The 20,599-nt window shown below is 44.5% G+C and overlaps 1 protein-coding gene across 2 annotated transcripts in view; it reads right to left on the reverse strand.

Annotated features, from left to right (window-relative positions):
- The window catches only part of lgr6 (leucine-rich repeat containing G protein-coupled receptor 6), a 377,645-nt gene extending 357,459 nt beyond the window's left edge, over positions 1 to 20,186 (reverse strand). Inside the window, exon 1 of one of the 2 annotated variants that reach the window (XM_072480398.1) lies at positions 19,837 to 20,186. In XM_072480398.1, coding sequence (XP_072336499.1) covers positions 19,837 to 20,021 — 185 coding nt within the window. In that variant the 5' untranslated portion in view covers positions 20,022 to 20,186. The remainder of the gene's footprint in view (positions 1 to 19,836) is intronic. The other variant, XM_072480397.1, reaches the window with a different exon arrangement.
- Positions 20,187 to 20,599: the final 413 nt, after the last annotated feature.

Consider the following 20,599-nt stretch of genomic DNA (forward strand, 5'->3'; position numbering starts at 1 on the left):
ATCACCGGCATGGTCCTGGACTGCGAAACCTGTCAGAAATTCCAACCAGCACAGAGCAAGGAGACGCTCCAACAACACGACCTGGAAACCTCTCCATGGTCCAAGGTCGGCATTGACCTATTACACGCGAATGGCTACATCCTACCATTAATTACTTTTCAAACTATCCGGAGGTGCTGAAGCTGTCCGACCTCACCTCAAGGATCGCCATCAAAGCGTGCAAAGTGGCATTCTCGCGGCACGGCATCCCGAATACCGCCATGAACGACAATGGCCCGTGTTTCCACAGTCGAGAATGGTCCACATTTGCCAAGAGCTACAGCGTCAGACATGTCATCTCCAGTCCGCACTACCCGCAGTCCAACGGCAAAGTCGAAAAGGGGGTGTACATCGCCAAGCAACTCATCTGCAAGGCCTCGGACTCCGCCTCCGACATATACCTTGCACCACTAGCGTACCGGGCGACTCCCTTATCAACTGGCATGTCACCAGCTCAACTGCTAATGAACAGGGACTTGCGAACACCACTTCCAGCACTACACCTGCCCAATCCAGATCACCTACCGGTACTACAAAAGATTCAACAGCTGCGCAACAGTCAGAAACAGAACTATGACGCACATGCCACTGATCTGGATGTACTATCCCCAGCAGACACTGTCAGGATCAAGACACCTGATGGTGGGTGGTCTGCCCCGGCTGTCATCGTTCGGCAGGCCACGCCCAGATCTTATGTGCTAAAAATGTCTAAAAATTGTTCGCAAAAATCGAAGGGCACTGTGGAAAATCATACTCCCACAACCAATTCCCCTCCTCTTCCACCTGTTGAAGTGCCACCTCCAGACACAACAAACCACGAGTCCACCAGTCGTGCCTCCCACACGCCTATCAAGACACCGGCATCCCCTCCGCCACCTCTCCAGCGGTCATCGAGGATCAGACGGAAACCCCAGACACTGGACTTATGAATAATTTTTTTTTTACTGTATTTCTGTCCACTGTATATACCAGTCATTCTTAACACTGTCAACCGTAGCTCCCGTTGCCACATTAGACAGGCACATACACATGTATATATAAAACAAAAGGGGGGAGATGTCATGATATGCAGACACGCAACCAATGGGTCATCAGAACTGGACACAACCAATGGGTAATCAGGACACCCAGAGGTGGCATTACCACAAGGGGGTACTACACAACCACTATAAAAAGGACAAGGCACACAGGCTCTGCCTCTTCCACCGGCAGAAACCTAGAGAGCAAGACAGGGTTGATTAACAGCAACATCATACCCTAGCACGTGGACGAGAGCAAGCTTGTATAGTTAGCAGAGTAGACTGAGTTACTAGAGTCAGATTAGCAGAGTGTCGAACTCATTTAGGAGCATTGTTAATCACTCAATAAATACGTTGAACTTATCTCAGAGTCTGGAGCATCCTTCAGCAAAGCCTACATCAAGTAGCAGCTTATGTTGCTCGAAGTAACATCACACAACATTATCTTTCCTCCCTTGTCCGAAGCAATGCATTTTGTTTTGGGTTTTGCAAGCACGGATTGTTTGAATACGGTCTGCAATCTGCCTAGTACAGGAAACCAAAAGAACATGCTCTTTGATTCAATCAGTTAATTGTTGCAATGTACAACCCACATACCTAGCACATACTGGCACTGAAAGTCACACATTACATTTCTAATTGTGTGGTACGTAGAATGTCTTTTTGGACTGACAGCAGCATCATTTTCATCGAAAATACACACATGTAGCCTATGTATAGTAGCAGTGTAAAGCACTTGCTTAGCCTGTTGTGCAAAGTTTCAAAATATTTTGCCTTTCCTGGGAGGTAGGGGGAGCAGGGGTTGTGGGGAGAAGGCAGGAGAATGGGGATGAGAAAATATCAGCCATGATTGAATGACGGAGCAGACTCGATGGGCCGAGTGATCTAATTCTGCTCCTATGTCTTATGGTCTTATCCTATTAGGTAGACAAGGTCCTTTTCAGGTCCGAAAGTCCTTTGGTTCTTTTGCGAGTTTGCATGATACACAGCAAACAATGATCTGATCATGATAGCTTTGATACACTCTATTTCTGCATCAAGCTTGCAAGATGAATAAATGGCTAGGGTCCTATTTACAAGGTTGCTGAAAAGGCTAATCCTGTAGCGCATGGAAGTTGTCGTTTTCACCCTCCTCCTGTGGAATAACAATATCTGGGCAAACCAGGCAGATAAAGAACAAATAAAAACTGAGATGTGAGTGACAGTGGGAAAACTCACAGGTACTTTTTTTTGCTTTCTATGCAGTTTAAGCCATTAACTAAAAACTCTGAGCAAACAAAGTTGCTTGGGATGACTTTGTTTCTCTGTGTTGCTGTGAAGGACTGATATTTAGACCGGAGTCAAAGGAGGATGTTTATGATGTGCTTTAGTGGCGACTTTGGATACTGCGGCTGGCGTCAATCAGCCAAGCCCAGACCATAGGGAATAAATAAATAAAGTGCTTTCATTTTAAACAAGTCGTGCAAACATACTGTGATTTGTAGAGGGGTAAACAATCTTAGGTGGCATAAACTAAAAACTCGAGGTTTCAGAGAATATCAAAGTTGCTTGCCTCTTAAAACGACTTTCAGTAAAGTGTTAGGTAAATAGCATTGTTATCATTATATCTGCAAGGCCTTTATCTTTCAGTATCAGTAAGATGTGCACTATTATTGCTTTGAATCAATCATGCAGTGTATAGTTTTGGTAAAATTGTCATAGGACATTTGTTGCTCGTAGACTGCAGCAGAAACAGACAAAAGCTATATTCCCGACCTTGCCTACCCAAGGGAAAGATCAAATATGATCTACAGGCATATATTGACAGATACTAATACCTCTTTATTAACAATAAGAATTGATTTACCTCCTATGGAGTGAAGATGCACTATGTGATTAGAATCAATTTGTCAACGCATTCAAACCTTAAAATATTTAAATAGCCATTGCTAAAACAGGAGCAATTCCATAAAAAGGCGAAATGTTTTAACGATATATCACAATGGAATTTAAACCTTCCTCTAGTGTACACAATCCATTGGTTTCTATTTCCTAGCATTCCCACTGTTATCTATTCATGGGTGAAATCCTTTCAGATTGGAAAAGGACTGTTATAGATCAGCATCTTGCAGAAATCCTTAATTTACCAAGAATACCTCTCCGCAGTAAATTGTACTTTCGAAACTTTTGATCGTGAACAGCTTAGCAAGATTTTAACTGCAGAGGATTGAATTATGTGATTCATCAGCAAGTTATGCCAAAATAAATCTCAAGCGTGTCCAAGCCTGCCCTGGATGCACCTTCAAAATGATCCGAAATTCTGAAAAGTCAATATCCAAATGAGTAGGAGCATACTTTTCGGCTCTGACTGTTGCGTTTCAAATTTGTTATGATTTTACATTGAGCTGACCAGAACAGTGTTTATTGATAATCTCATTTATGCTTTCTCCATAGCGAAGCTTGGCTAATAAATCCGACAGGTGCCACGGATTGGAACATCACTGCAGCGCACTTACGTGGCCTTCCATCAGTGAGACCCTGAGCTGGATTCTCTGCAGCCCCGCACTGAAATCGCGTTTGGCGTGGGGGCAGAGAATCTACTTTTAAGCAAGAATCGGGCCTGGGCCGCTCCCGCGATTCTCCGGTCCCCGGAGAATCGCTCGCGTGCGATTTACACGGCGCAGCTGGAGGGCCATTCCCAGAGGCCCTCCCAGCGATGCTCCGGTCCCGACCGGCCGAATTCCAGACTCTCGCGCGTCCTGGTGGGGGGGGGGGCGGGGGGATCAAGTTCTAGGGGGGTGCCTTATGGGCAGCCGGGGTGGCAATCGGACGGGTTAGATGGAGCGGTGTGGGGCAGATCATTGGGACCTTGTTTGTTGGTCCAGGTCCGCCGGCTGAGTCTGCCATCGTGTTTGGCTCGGCCGCCGGAGGCTGCTACCAGGCGCATTTGCGGACTTGGAACCGGAAGTGCGGGAGCCCGTATTCACAGCTAAAGCTGCGTGAAGCACTCCAGGGCCCTGCCAGCCCCCTGCAGGTAGGTCAATAGCTGTACATTTTTTTAAGGAAAGTCTGAAGTAGAACACCAGCGTTCCTACACCGGCGTGGGGACATAGCCCCATTTCTGGAGAATCCATCCTCTATTCTCCAATGATTTCAAGGAGATAAGGTTCAAAAATTATACTCGAGTTATTTTTGGGTGGATGCTGTCTTTTAATACTGCGGCAGGTCTAGACACCAAGTGCCATGTGGTTTTATCACCAACAACTGTATCTTACATCCAATTATCTAATTATTATATTGTTTGGGCGGGATTCTCCCGCTATTGGCGGGGCGGCCCATACCAGCACCAAGAACGGCACGAATCACTCCGGCGTCGAGCCGCCCGGAAGTTGCAGAATCCTACGCAGTTCCGGGGGCTAGGCCGGCGCTGGAGGGGTTAGCGCCGCGCCAACCGGTGCCGAGGGGCCGCCGCCGGCTGGCGCGATTTGGTGCATGCGCAGGACTGCCGGCGTGTTCTGGCACATGCACACGGGGTTTCTACTCCGCGCCGGCAATGGCGGAGCCTTACAGAGGCCGGCGCGGAGAGAAAGAGTGCCCCCATGGCACAGGACCGCCCGTAGTTCGGTGGGCACCGATCGCGGGCCAGGCCACCGTGCCCCCCCCCCCCCCGGGGCCGGATCCCCCCCCGAGGTCTCTGCTAGCCATCCTCCAAGCCAGGTCACGCCGGGTTAGACCATGTCCATTTCACGCCGGCGGGACTGGCCGAAAAGGGGCGGTCGCTCTCGGCCCATCGGGGCCCGGCGAATTGCAGGGGGGGGGGGCTGCCAACGGCCCCCGATCGGCACAGCTTGATCCGTGCCCCCACCCGAAAACCGCCGCCGGAGAATTCGGCAGCCGGCGTCGGAGCGGCGGGGTACCGCCCCCCTGTGATTATCCAACCCGGCGGGTGATCGGAGAATCCCGCCCAATATCACCGACACTTCTGAATCCAGTCTGGTGGCTGTGGATGAATGAGGAACTATCACAATTTAATGTTGACTTAACGCTTTGGTTTGCAAACTTTGAGTTTTTTTTAAAGCCATCCGTTACCTTTGATAGTATTTAAAATTTGAAAGCATTTTGAAAATGAACTTATGTTTTCACATTGTAATCAAAATTACAATTTGCTTATTTGAGAATTTTCTCTTTCTGTAATGAAATGAAAAATAGGGCAGCACAGTGGCGCAGTGGATAGCACTGGAACTGTGGCGCTGAGGACCTGGGTTCGAATCCCGGCCCTGGGTCACTGTCCGTAAGGAGTTTGCACATTCTCCCTGTGTCTGCATGGGTTTCACCCCCACAACCCGAAAGATGTGCAGGGTAGGTGGACTGGCCACGCTAAATTGCCCCTTAATTGGAAAAAAAATAATTGGGTGCTCTACATTTATAGAAAAAAAAATGAAATGAAAAATGAAAATCACTTATTGTCACAAGTAGGCTTCAAATGAAGTTACTGTGAAAAGCCCCTCGTCACCACATTCCGCACCTGTTCGGGGAGGCTGGTATGGGAATTGAATCATGCTGCTGGCCTGCCTTGGTCTGCTTTAAAAGCCAGCAATTTAGCCCTGTGCTAAACCAGCCCCTAAACACGGGAAGAATGTGCAAACTCCACACGGACAGTGACCCAGAGCCGGGATCGAACCTGGGACCTCGGCGCCGTGAGGCGGCAGTGCTAACCACTGTGCCACCGTGCTGCCCATGCTGTAAGTATGAAACGGAATCAGGAACAGACTATGTGACCCCTCGAGCCTGATCTTTCTGCCTCAACTCCAATTTCCCACTTTCTTCCTATCTTCCTTGAATTCCCAAGTGGCTAAAGAATCTATTTACCTCAACCTTGATTATATTCAATAATAGGCCATCTGCAAACCTCTGCAGTAGAAAATTCCAAAGATTCACAAACACCTTTTGTGTGTAGAGATTTCTTCTGATCCTGTCCCTTTTTTGTATTCTTTCATGGGATGTGTCATCACTGACAAGGCCAGGATTTGTTGCCCATTCCTAATTGCCCTTGTTCAAAGTGGCTTACTGGGCCATTTCAAGGCAGCAGTTAAGAGTCAACCATATTCCTAAATGATTAACACTTATTCTGAGACTATGTCATTGTGTTCTGGATTTCCCAGGCAAGAGAAACAACATTGCAGTGGCTACCCTATCAAGCCCCGTCACGATCTTGTACATTGCTGTCTTCTAAACTCCAGAGGGTATTCAGTGAACTTTCGCTATTCTGCCTCAAAGGCAAGTATATCCACCCTTAGATATGGAGACCATGGGCAGGATTCTCCGACCCTCCGCCGGGTTGGAGAATCGCCGGGGACTGGCGTGAATCCCGCCCCCGCCGGTTGCCGAATTCTCCGGCACTGGATATTCGGCGGGGGTGGGAATCACGCCGCGCCGGTTGGCGGGACCCCCCGGCGATTCTGTGGCGCGCATGGGCCGAAGTCCCGCTGCTGGAATGCCTGGCCCGCCGGCGTGGATTAAACCACCTCTCTTACCGGTGGGACAAGGCGGCGTGGGCGGGCTCCGGGGTCCTGGGGGGGGGGGGGGGCGCAGGGCGATCTGGCCCTGGAGGGTGCCCCCGCGGTGGCCTGGCCCGCGATCAGGGCCCACCGATCCGCGGGCGGGCCTGTACTGTGTATAGTGCCCCAGATGTGATCTTACCAAAGCCCTGTACAATTGCAATGAACCTTCTTTGCTTTTATGTTCAATCCCCTTGCAATAAAGAGCAACATGTAATCGGTCTTTCTAATTTCTTGTGTACCTGTCTGAAAATCTCCTGCGTTCTTTATTTGAGTATACTATCTGAACATACAACTATTCTGCTTATTTATCTTTACAACCAAGGTGAATAACCTCACAGTTCTCCATATTTAGTCCACCTTGTTCCCCACCGGTTTACCCTACCTACATCTCTTTGTGCCCCACGCACAGCTTGCATTCCCACCTAGCTTTTACAAACTTGGATATAAAGCGTTAATATAGGTGGAAAATAGAAAGATGATGTAGTGAACCATGTCAAAGGCTGCTGACAGGTCGAGATGGAGGAGGATGGATAGTTTACCTTTGTCACAGTCACATAGTGAAAAAAGAAATGGTTACATTCTGTTACACTGCCTGAATACAGTGGAATACATTATGTTTGTTATCCTGCAAATTAATATTAGCAGAAATACGAGGCAGAAGCTTACCAAACAAAATGGCACAATGTCAGTTCCACTGAGTGAAATGGTGCGAATCCCACCGACAGCGTCAATGGTATTTCTCACGGAATTGAGCCTCCTTGCCCAAAGAAAGTGAGTGGGTGTGGTTTACGCCATCACTCTGTTAGGGCGAGGTCTCTTAGAGGTCTTAGGGGTCTCCAAACAGATCAGTGCGTCATCTTTAAATGGCACCCCGACCAGCACTAAGTTTAGGATAGCACGGTAGCATTGTGGATAGCACAATTGCTTCACAGCTCCAGGGTCCCAGGTTCGATTCCAGCTTGGGTCATCGTCTGTGCAGAATCTGCACATCCTCCCCGTGTATGCGTGGGTTTCCTCCGGGTGCTCCAGTTTCCTCCCACAGTCCAAAGATGTGCAGATTAGGTGGATTGGCCATGATAAATTGCCCTTAGTGTCCAAAATTGCCCTTAGTGTTGAGTGGGATTACTGGGTTATGGGGATAGGGTGGAGGTGTTGACCTTGGGTAGGGTGCTCTTTCCAAGAGCCGGTGCAGACTCGATGGGCTGAATGGCCTCCTTCTGCACTGTAAATTCTATGAATCTATTATAATGATCCCCAACCCAGATCACTGAAGTCTCAGGGGCTCTCCCACCCTCCCAGACATTCACTACCAAAAAACCCGCCATATTCCCTCTGACCAACATTCATCGCCGGCATCTGACTCCCTCAAAATTCCACTCTTCCCTCCTTCCCGCCCACCACACATATATGCAAACCACCCCACGGGGTTCCCACTAGGTTCCGCCCCTGACACTTCACCTGGCACAGGTTGGCACTGCCAACCAGGGGGGTGGGGGAGGGGAAAGGGGGGGAGGAGGATGTGGCGGTCTGGAGAGAGTGTTCGCTAATGACATTAAAAGGAGGTTCCCGGGGCTTTCGCTACATGATTCACACCAATCCACTGGAGGTTGGCGGAGGCGAGGCTGAAAATTCCAAAACCCGATCAGGCCAGAGAGAATCGCATTTTATTCTCTCCGGATTTTGAGCTTGCGCTGGGTTTCTCATGGGAGGAGTGAGCAGACTCAAAATCGCCCCCGTAAATTGCAACTTAACCAGTGCAATTTCAAGCGCATCTTGCCTAAAGTGGAAAATCTACTCCAGCAGATAGTAAATCTTTACTCTATATTCACATTGGCAACATCCATTTCACATCCTCAAAAAAAGGCATCACCTGTGAGAAACTCTATTTGAAATGCTAGAGACTGCTTCCTTCACTTTACATCTCCCTTTCACACTCTTGACTTCTTTGCTTAAAGAAAGCCTTGAAATCAACATCCAGATCTGTGAAATCAGACACTGCAGTAATTACAAGAGCAGAAATAAAATGCCACACTGCAAAAGAAAGCAGCCGTCAGATTGTCATGATGTCTTCATAAAGGAGTGAAGTACAATAACTACTGTCTCACATTCTTACCACACATGACTGAATGAATTGAGACCAAAGTAACTATCCATTTCGTGTTCCCTAATGTCTTTACAATGATAATCTGTAGTTACATTTAATAGGGGATTTAGATTTTCTGTGAATATGGAAATATTTCAAGGAGCTAAATAAATAAAATAAAAACAAACTTAAAGAAAACATTGCACAAAAGAAGTTAAGTGGAATTTGATTTTTATAGAATGCCAACTATTGTCCTTAGAGTCTTTTGATTCCCATGATTTATTATTTCAATGTTGTCATAAATCTGTTCCCAATCCTGTAAATTGTCATGATATATTACAAAATTGTTATTTTTGGACTGTGCTCATCAGTGTTTTACCTAATGTTCTTACATGATTTTAGTTACAATGCAAATCTATTAAATTATCGCAAGCTCTTAACAAAACACTACTGTGAAACTTTCAATGACATACTGTTTGAAATAAGGAACCCCCAGAGCATGTTGGAATAATCCACCAGGAAGCAACTGTTCTGATTTTCAAAACTGTATGCATATAGGAAGGACACTGATGACCTCTCGCATCTGTGTTTTTAAATGTTGGCAGCAGCATTGTAGGTGAGTTTGCTTTGGGACAACTGGTATTGATGTCAAGCATTGTTTGAGATCTTGCACAGATACTATAAGTGGTTACCGAATAGAACAAAAAAGATTTGTTTACATAGGGGAGGGAGAATGGTGGCGGGGATGGGTGGGGGTGGGGGGAAATGTGGGGTCAATCTTACATCGAGCCAAATATCTATTACCAGCATTAAGCACTGCAGGGTACCAGAACGAGCAGGGAAATTGTTAAACGGTAGTAACTTTTTTAGGATTGCATTGGTAAACCGTTTCCCTAACTAGAATGGACTTTGTGAAAGATTCTTGACAAGATCATCACAACGTTAACTGATCACACTGAGCAGCATCTCACTCCAGAATCAGTTCACCTTGGAGAAAGTAGAAATCAAAATCAACACGTTTAGTCTAGTAGGGCTTTGTTGACTTTAGCTACGGCATAAAACCATCCATCACCGCTTCATTATATTCCACATTCAAAAATGTCAAGCTTGTGTACTTTACCCATTTCTCTTGCCTTGTTTTTTTTCTCCCATGTTCATTTAAAAGACCAACATGAAGACGCATGAATCAACATCTAACTTTCTATGGCTTGGATATCTGAATAACCATAATAATGCAAATATGTATGGTATAACCTGTCAAACTCAAAGATGAAGCAACATATTTTTTCTAAAAATGGCAACGTTTCAGGTTCTGACTGAAAACTAACGTGTTTCTCAGAGAAACACACAGATTTTCTCTTCAGATCTTCTGATACTTCATCCCCCAAAAAAGCAGAGGTGGTGTGTTTTGCGGCAACACTCTGGCGGTGGGGAGCCTCATCGGCAAGCCAGCTCTTCAGAGATCGGGGAGCCCTCATCTCAAAGAGGAGGTGAAGGCCCCCCTCCCACCATCATCACCGGCATTGGGGCTTCAGTGACCCCCCTCCCTCCATGAGGTTCCCTGGAGGCCCTGCCCCCTAACAGGCCAGGGGAAGTGCCAGGGCACTGCCATGTTCCTGATCAACTGGGGACTAACTACACTGGCCTGGTATAGTCATTTCGACTGCTGGAGAGCAGTATTGGTTCCTGCCCGCATGATGTCACACAGGCAAGGGGAAACATCTGGGGCAGGATTCTCCATCGGCTGAGGCCGGAATTGGGAAACACGATTGGGCGAAGAATCGGTTTTGATGCCAAAATCGTGGCGGGCCGCCAGTTTCACGCCAAATCGCAATTTTCTGGTGCCTCGACAGTGGTGTTAATGCATTACAGAACAAACTTACAATAAACACCATTAGAATATCATTAGCCAGCCTGATCCGGTAAGTCCACGAATCCTGCCCCAGCATCAACACTTAGTCTCAGGAACGGAGAATCCCGCCCCTGATGTCCCCGGAAGATATGGCGTTACGCCATTTAAGCATATTTAAATGAATGCAAATCGATGGCAATCAAGTTCACAACCACATTGGTTATGAACCTGATTACGTTGCCAGCAGGGGTGTTGAAGATCTCATTCTGAGAACTCATTCCGAGATCTCCCTGGGCACAAATCCCGTTACGGCCCTTTCCCGAGAGTTGGTGGCCATAACAGGATTTGCAACCATGGCAAATGGTCCAGGAGAATCCTCCCCTTGAGTAAATTATGTACTGCTTTAGCTGTCCATTATTTGAAAGGGCATTGAGATATTGGAGTAATTGCTGAGAAGACAAATAAAGGTGATTCCCCAGTTTAAGATTCTAGTTTATGAAACACTCAAAATTGAATTTTCTTTCAGCACAAATGAAATGGAGAAATGACCTGATCTAAATTAAAGTTAGCACATAAGTTAAATTGGTCATTGTTTTTGAGTTTGGAGCTGACCAGATGCAATGGATAACACAGATGCAAGCAGGTTATTTAGCTTGGATTGCGAGCACAGAGCTGAAGAAAATGAATGTAAAGATATTGGGTAAACTTCTTCCTTTCCCCTAGCTAACAAAGTGATAGATATGTAACATCTACTCTGTACTAAAACAATTGATGCTCTAATCCAAACTTAGCTGCAATGGTTGTATTGGTGGAAAATGCCATAAATTAGATCGTTGAGTTCCTCAATGCTCCAGAAAATAAAATTCATGTCCACATTTGCTGGAGAACTGATTAAAATATATTGTACGATGCATAATCGTGAATCAAAAGGCAGGTAGGCATTGATCGATGCATTAATCCCACTGATTTGGTAGGTTTAACTAGTTCTGATTGCCATCAGTTTTCTTTACGCCATGATCTATCAATAGAATTTCATTTTAAAAGTACTTATTAGTGGCAGATGGTAATATTTACCATCTCTCAAGTTTAATGCCTAAATTACTGCAAACCTTTTTGATATTTGTTCAAATAGTTATGGTAAAATACATTTTGAAGACCACCTGTAACAGAAATTTGCCTTTTAATGAGTCTTTGAGAGCCATCGTTATAAGCAGATTCCACTTCTTCACTTGATAAATGGAATGGGGAAAGTTAAAGGCATATGGAAGAACTCACCATTATTTTGTTACTGTTATTATTTTGCTACACTTTATTGGAGCCCTAATTAACCTCCTGAGCCATAATTAACCTCCTGAACCAGATTATTATCTACTTACTTGCCTATAGATGTGCAATTACAAAGGTCAGAAATGTAACTATATACTGTGATCTGATTCAAATAGCCTGCATGGACTATACCATATCAGTGTGGGAATAATTAGAATTTATGATCTGACATAAGGAGGTAATCTAATAGTATGATTTCTTTATTATAATGGCAATAGCTATATACTGGATGTTTGATCAATTACTTTTGCACTAGGTCGAGATTTCACAAAGCTTTGAGCACATTGACACTCACAACAATCGTCGATACATTACTTCACTTGTCACATTATTTCACTCGTCTCCAGATTAGTAGTGGGGTCTGTGGCTTGTGCAATATGGACATTCTTATTAATTTATTAATAACAATATGTTTGGGGGCCTTAGTTAAATATTGTAGTCTTGATGGATTGAACAGTTTTCCTGATTCGTAATGCGGCTCCTACCTGTAGATCCATAGCTGCATTGTCCAACATAGCTGCATAAAAGTGAATGGGAAGGAGAGTGCAGGGGGTGGCACGGTGGCACAATGGTTAACACTGCTGCTTCACAGCGCCAGGGACCAGAGTTCAATTCCGGCCTTGGGTAACTGTCTGTGTGAAGTTTACACATTCTCCCCATGTCTGCATGGGTTTCCTCTTAGAGCTCCGGTTTCCTCCAGGTGCTCCAGTTTCCTCCCACAGGCCAAAGCTGTGCAGCTTAGGCGGATTAGCCATGCTAAATTGCCCCTTAGTGCCCAAAGATGTATGGGTTACGGGAATAGATTGGGTGAGTAGGCCTTGGTAGGGTGCTCTTTCGGAGGGTTTGTGCAGACTTGATGGGCTGAATTGCCTCCTTCTGCACTGTAGGGATTCTATGATTCTAAGAGTTCAATTGCCCAATACACATCCTTGCTGCTCTCCATTCAAAACAAGCACTAACAACGCAAATTTGTCCACCATTACATCATGGAACCATTTCAGATCAGAATTAAGTACTGACCCCAAAACGTTGTAGCTGGCTAATGGACAGAATCCACCATTAGATATTAGATAAAGTTACCCTTGTTTGCTTATTTTCATGATATTTTGTGCTAAAATTTGCTGTAATTTAGATATAGAAATAGCATTGCGCCCTCTACAGTGCATCTGTGATCTAAATGAACAGGGTAAGCAATGTATATCTTTAACCAGATTAGTCAGAGTGAAGGACTGTGAATTTAATACAAAGAAATACAAATTAAAATGACGGATTCAAGTCTAATCAGGTGCAGAAAGAGAGGGAACAAAAGACTGAATTAAGCAGGGAGAGCGAAGACGCAGAGAAAAAGTTAATAGTAAATCTCAATCAACAATTAGAACTGAACGAATGAGCCTCCAAACTTATAAAATTAATGGCCCCACTAAGGGTTGTTACCAATTTTTGTTTAATTTATTGATTATTTATACTATTTATGATAGAGGGAGGGCGTCCCAAATCTGATGGGGCCTTCTGACTGAGGTGCCCCATCCCCAGCCTGCCCAGGATCAAGGGTGGAAACTTTTTCTGTTCCGCTCCCTGATCCAACTAGCACGCGCCAGCTTAAAAATTGAGGCTGAGCAGGAAAATGGCTTTAAGTGGCCATGTTGTTAGGATGGGCAATGTACAGTTGTTTATGTAAGTATTTTATGGAGAACTGGAGGAGATGGTTGAAGAGAACATAGTGGACAATAAAAACATTGCAAGGACACACTAAGGTTCACCTGATGCAGTGCACCATGTTTGCCGACTTTTGGAAAACACTGGTCACTGGCTCATGCAAATGCAACTTTTGGCACGAGAGGACAAGTTAAAGTGTTTGAAGCACAATGCCCTGCCAGATGCAAGAAGAAGATGAGGGAGGATTTGATACCAGAGTATTAAAAACAGAACTCCCATCCCAAAAACATGAGGCTTGTGATAGGCAATATCCATAACAGCCTGTGTGGTCATCAGGGCACTCATCTCATCTATCATGAACTTAAGCTCCCTTCATTGTTGGCACTATCACCCTCAAGTACAAGGAGCATGTTAATAGTGCCACGACTGACAACAGTAATTTAGTTGAATGGATCCCAGGTTATATACACACTTTGCTGGGGTGGGGGATGGGGGGTGGCAGGGCGGCGGAAACAGATATATTGAGATACTTTGTATTTTCACATTAACGTAAATCATCTTAATAATGTACACATTTCTAAAAACTCCCTTACGAATGGAGAATCTATGCCAGAAAACACCCCACCCTTATATAACAGCTTTTCTTAACAACCCTTTTTTTTTACATGGCTCCTAAAGGCTGTGCAATCGCCACTGATTATATTTATTTCAACTTTTTAAATATAGAATGAAAATTGAGATAAATTAAATAATAGATTCATAGTTTTACACTGAACGGATCCAAAAGCTGGACTTGGGTACAGTTCTAAAGTTAATACAATTCCCAATATTAATGGAGAGCCAGGATAACATTATGAAATGTAAATAAGCGTTGGGAAAACTGGGGGATCTAGATAACAAATGCCGAGTTCTAAAAATATGCACAGTGATTTAGCGTAGGAAAGATGAACTGCAAATAGGATGCATCAATGGAAACTGTGAAGTAGCACACATTACTATCTAAGAAGAGTAAATGTATATTTTTAATAAAGAATATGCAATTTAATATGGTGAATGGTGGGAAAGCTCTGAGTGTAGTATTTATGTAAACATGAAATATGTTGGCAGAACATAGTGTATCTTAACCAAAAATCTGAGAAATATTGGGGTGTCTAAAGGAACAGCAATTTCAAGACAATATAATTACCTGTGAAACATAATCTATTGTACTTTTTCAAAATATGAGGATATAAAAGGACAACAATGAATTTTAATCACTGAGCTAACAGGTGTTAAGGAAGTTAAAGTCATTATCATAGTTAAAAAATGATCACAGGACAGATCCTTAATTATTCTTAAATAGTGAAATCATTAAACATTGAGAGCAATCAATGAAGTAATATTCTGTCCAAATTTGAATACAAGATGTAATTATTAGAAACATAATAATAAGAAACCAAACTCTCCATATGCTGAATAACTGAGGTAAGGAATAGACTGCCACCTAGTGCATCAAATACTGATACAGTTAAAACATTCAGCAACAATTGGATCAATTTATGATTCAGCAAAGAGCAGGGTTGGTTTGTGTTGAATGAAGTGAAAAATTGGCCAGGTTGGATTTTGAAACAAGATTTAACTTGTGGAACAGGTTAATATGTAAATATAGAATCTTAAAAACCCTACAGTGCAGGAGGCCATTCGGCCCATCAAGCCTGTGCCGACCCACCGAAATGGCACTTAATCCATGTCCACTCCACTCTATCCTCATAACCTAATCTGCATATCCCTGGACACCAAGGGGCAATTTATAACGACTAAACCAGCTAACCTGCACACCTTTGGACAGTGGGAGGAAACCGGAGCACCCGGAGGAAATCCACACAGACACTGGGAGAAGTACCAACTCAACACAGTCACCCAAGGTCGGAATTGAACCTGAGTCCCTGGCACTGTGAGGCAGCAGTGCTAACCACTGTGCGACTGTGCCACCCTGTATGTAAGCATGGATCAATGCCGATTTCAGTATTTTTCAATGTGTGGATCTTCTTCAGCACTTTATGCATCTTGGTGTCAGCTATACCCCAAAAACCAGATGAGCAACCTGATAATAGTTAAACATTTCAGCAGGCTGCTCAGAGGGGCACACTGCAGCCCAGGGATGCTGTCCCCAATTTTCCCTCCCTTAGAAAGGCATTAAAAAGAAGCAACTGGGCAGCACGGAGTATCAAACATGAACACGATTTTTTTTCAACATCATGCACATCCTTGTCCTTACATTATTCTCAAGAAATTACACTAGTATCGACCTTGAACCCGGCTAAATCGAGTTAAACAGCTGCAATGCAAGGATGTCTGTGTAGGGACATCAAACAAGCACACCAATCTCTCCTATTGCCTTAGGACATGCGAAATAGATTGAAATTGCAGCTGAAGAGTTGAGCGTTCGTTTACAATACCAAACTGCAGAGTTTTACACTGCCAAGTTATTTTTCTCCCTGAGATCTGTCTCCGTACCGGCTTTATTCTAGTGCAAACTTGGCAGTGCAAGTGAAGGCTTAGATTGTGAATGATATGGTGTACATTTATTATAGGTTATTAACACATCAGCACATGCTTCGCACATGGTGGAGTGCTAAACTTGATAACAGTTGCTAGAATCTAAATAAAGGCACACCTTGAGCTCATTATAGAAATTATGCTACTTTTTGTTTAGTGTGCATTTTTCAAGCTTGTAGTAACAATAATGAAAGAAGACTGATACGGAGCCAAACCATATTCTTATCCCAGGTTCACAGCCGATCCAAACGTGTATCTATCGCGATCCATAATCTAAGATATATTTTACCATTTGGAGTTATCTTCGAAATTGCAAATAAAATGCAAAGAATGTCAGTGAGACTAACATTTTAAGCAATGCATAAACGTTTTGAAACATCAAAAGGTAGCTTCATCAAAGAGGTCTGACTTGCAAAAACAAAAATTGCAGCACAGATTCTTGGGCATGTTCGGTGTATGCCAAATGCCTTCAGTATGATTGGATCCAGTATAACTACGGACATTGTTACCTGTCGAGAGAGTGACATGGAGCTGACTGTGCAACTTACACTGGCAGTTGCAGCTTTATGCTTGGCCAAGGAAAACGGAGCTCTGCACACATATGCGGATTACCATCCCAATGTTAGTACCAGCAGGGGAAATTTATCTCGTCAGCTCTCATGAAAAGAAAATGTCCAGACAAACAAACTCTATTGCTTTACACCTGGCTGTAGTCCCATTGCAGCAGGTGTGAAACTGAAGCAGTCGGAGGCTATCTTCTCCTTTACAAAAATCAGTCCCGCACAACCTCTTCCAATTACACTCAACAGCTTGCACAGTGCAATCCCAATATTACTTCACATCAATAGAAACAGTGCATAATACATATTACAGATGATCATGTGTGGGAATATCCACGCACTCTAGTTGCTAAACAAATATATCAGTGTTAGTTGAAGTACGTTAATGATAGGCAGCTCAATTCACGGGTAACAGTTGGCAATTAGTTGCCAGGTACCTGCAAAGTACCTTGGCTACATCAGCACCTACTGTCTCCTTTAGCCGTGCGTGTGTGTGTGGCGGGAGGTTGTTAATACAGTTCTGAGGGGGGGGGGGTGGCACTATATTAAATTATACGACACGTGGGAATAGTTATAACAAAACTGCAGGTATCTGCATTTTCCATTAAGTTTGGTTGCTTTCATTTCATATTGAGTTTGGAGAGCTCAGAAAAACTGTATTTTGAAACAGACAAGTCTCATAAAGGGATTACATTCGAAGAATTGTATTAGAAAACGAGACGACTCAATACGCTCGCGATATACAGATATTCTGATATTTTTTTTTCTTTTAAAAAATAACGCAAAATGGAGATGCTGGACACTGTGGAAATGTGTTCAGAGATACAGGTGAGGGAGAGATTTGCATCGGTGCCTGAAGCCATTGAGTGCGGACGATACCGACATGTTCATTGATGCCTGTACCATTTCCAGCGATTTCAAACATGTTTCCAAATGTAAATCACAGCCAAACAGCTTCACTGATCTTCCCAGTCCTTTTGTTGGCCGCGGGCTGATTTATTCCCGTCGTGCAAATAAAAAACGGTAAAATGTTGATTTAGTTTGTGAATCAGTGCTGACACGCTTGTAAGATCACCGTCAGAAAAAGTATGAATGAGCAAGTTACAGATCCGTAAATCACTCTGAATCTCGGGGGGTGGGGGGATTTAACCAATATTTGAATATACGTAACTTAAAAAGCAATTGTATGATTACTTGAGGACCGACTGGTCAGTTATAACTGTAGGGTTAGGTATTCACCATTATGCAATAATGTACTGCTCAAGAAATAGATTTACACCTAGAATCTTACATGAAAAATACAACATCCACCCACGTTTCTCTACCGAGGCGAATAAAACATTGAAGTTCCGGCGTTAATTAACGCGATGAGTGTTAGTGCCAGTTCAACTTCCGAACCAGTGACATGTTTCAATCTCTCTCTCTCTCCCCCCTGACAGATTGACCTATTCTGACGTTTCCATTTGTTAATCCTTACTGGTTTTAATTTATTTTGCACGTCGCAAATCTTTGATCAACCTGCTGTAAACGAGCAAATAACAGTTCGGGTGAACAGCGCCTTCAACGCTACCTGTAGTGAGGAAGTAAGGGTTTGCTCACAAGGACAGCGTTAGAAACCTCCCCCAAACCTGGGGGAGATGTGGGCATTCACACCCGAAGCCTTCAGTCTCCGAACAAGCACCTGAGTCGGTGCCTTGCTTCTTGTGGAGCTGCAGATTGGCTCTTATGAAGATATGCCGCGGAAATGGCACGTTTGAAGTAATCATTTTGTGGGGCAATTACTAATGCATTGCACAAATATATGGCCAGCAACATTAAGGGGAATATTCGCACCGCTCCACAACCAGAAGGGCGCCACACAATCCGACTGGATGCACCACGCTGATGTAACGTTGAGGAATAGTTTTTTTTGTCGGGGAGGGGAAATTCTTGTAAGCAATTGCAAAGGAACCGGATTAATATTCCTGGCAGGTGCAGCACTAAAAGCAATTTAGAAAAGCTTTTTGATGTGCCCGTCCATTTCTGAGCATGTCACTATGTTGCTGTAGCCTGTTTGTCTTCCATATAAAGTTTCAGCTATTTAAAATTCTAAGCACAGGGCGGAAATTCTTCTCCTTTCCCTTTTAACCAACCGACGGAAGCCAGTAATTGCTTTTTTCTTTCTCAGAAACTATTCCTGGCACCGGACACTCGTTTTGCCTTTACAGTGAAGGAAGGTGCAGATTTACTACAACACTCGTGTGCTTTGTGACAGCGGACTGGTGCATCTGTAATGTTATTTCAACGTTATTCCCTTGCACCGTTCCAGTGCGTCTCTCATGAGATCCCATCGAGGCAAGGGTTAAACAAATCTTTCAGTGCCTCCAGAGCGCATTCTGGAAGCTGGGAGCCACAATACACAGGAGGTATGTTCAATCAGTAACTTCTTATTCATTCCGTCCCAGATAGGCATCATTGATCTGAAATCTTACACCATCGCCGTTATTGACCAACATGTCAGTAGCTTCAGCCATTTAAACACTGGCCATTGTGAAAACATAACTATTTAGCACTCATCTCAATGAGCACAAACTGTCCAAGTCCAAGGCAGATAGACAGACTGAAAAATAACTCCGGGCTCTCTGGAGTGACCATGATTAGACCATGCCTCACTCGCAGTGGTTCTGATCCCAGGGCAATAAGAACTAAGTGAATTGGTTTGAACATGTGCTGCTTCCGAGTGCATTTTGCAGCGTGACTCAAAATATCACCGTGCATGGACTGAGGAGGCCACTCGGCCCATTCTGTCTGTGGCCGCTCATTGAAAGAGTTACCCAATTAGTCCCGCTCCTCCTCCCCTTTCCCCCTTATCCCAACTCCCCCATTTACATGTGTCTATCCAATTCCCTTGGACTGAACCTGCTTCACTCACCATTTCAGACAGAGCATGAACACCCATCACCAACATTCAGCGCTTCATTATTGTCTTGTCATATGAACCAAGGCGCGCAGTTGCCCTTTCTATGGGCTCCAGTCCACAGAAACGGACGAAGGGACAGTAAGAGGAAGCACATTGTCCCAATTGACGGTAGCCAACGTTTCACGTTTAAATATCAGTGGCATTCTCTATAAGACTGTGACTGTGGGAAGGCGGGGGGGGGGGGGGGGAGCGGGGACGATGCTCCTTTACATTCATTCCTTGCTGTACTGCAGCACGCTTCTCAGTAATATTACAGTCACTTACAGATAGGACGTCAACGGGCTCAAGTCTTCGGGCAGCGCCGCAAAGCCCAGTTCTGAGCAATCGACCCACAACAGAATGCCATCCTCTTCACAGTGGCACAGGGCTGGGCAGGCAGGACTCGTTGGCGCTTGGCTCGAGGAGGCATACCCAGCGAGGGTCAGCAGCAGTAGCCAGGACACGGGCATTCTCCTCTGCGATGTGAGTAGCAGCGCTTGGCGGCTCTGTGCAGATGTCACTTTCAGCAACACACGTGTGTCTGTGTTGGATGCAGATCTCTGCAAACTTCATTCAGCCCCGGCTGCCACCGCATCTACCTATTGTAGTCCAGGGCAAGCGCACGTCTCCCTGACTGGCTGGCGTCGTGGGGCTGAAATTGGATGATTGATGGTCGTGGGAGGAGCTATGAGCACTCCAAACGCAGGCGAAGATTTACTTGATAGGTTTGGTTAACCAACATTTAATTCCGAAGTTACCCCTCTTTTATTTTGCAGGAAAAATAAGTTTGCATCTCTATCATCATTCAGCTCCAGTTACACCCTATCAAGTTACTGGTCTCATTTTTTTTTGGAACGAGTGTGCATTGACTGGGGATATTTGTAACCGCGTGTTTCACTGTAATTCCGAATGTGGACAGCTAGTTGCTGTTTCAACTGTTCCTGCAAACCCTTTCCTCAGGTGCACGAGTTTTCCAGACTTTTTAAGGAACAAAAACAACCCCACAAAGGAGTTAAACATTAACCTCTCCCAGCGAATGTGCTTCGAA

Source organism: Scyliorhinus torazame, chromosome 17 (genome assembly GCF_047496885.1).
Source record: "Scyliorhinus torazame isolate Kashiwa2021f chromosome 17, sScyTor2.1, whole genome shotgun sequence".
NCBI classification, from domain to species: domain Eukaryota; kingdom Metazoa; phylum Chordata; class Chondrichthyes; order Carcharhiniformes; family Scyliorhinidae; genus Scyliorhinus; species Scyliorhinus torazame.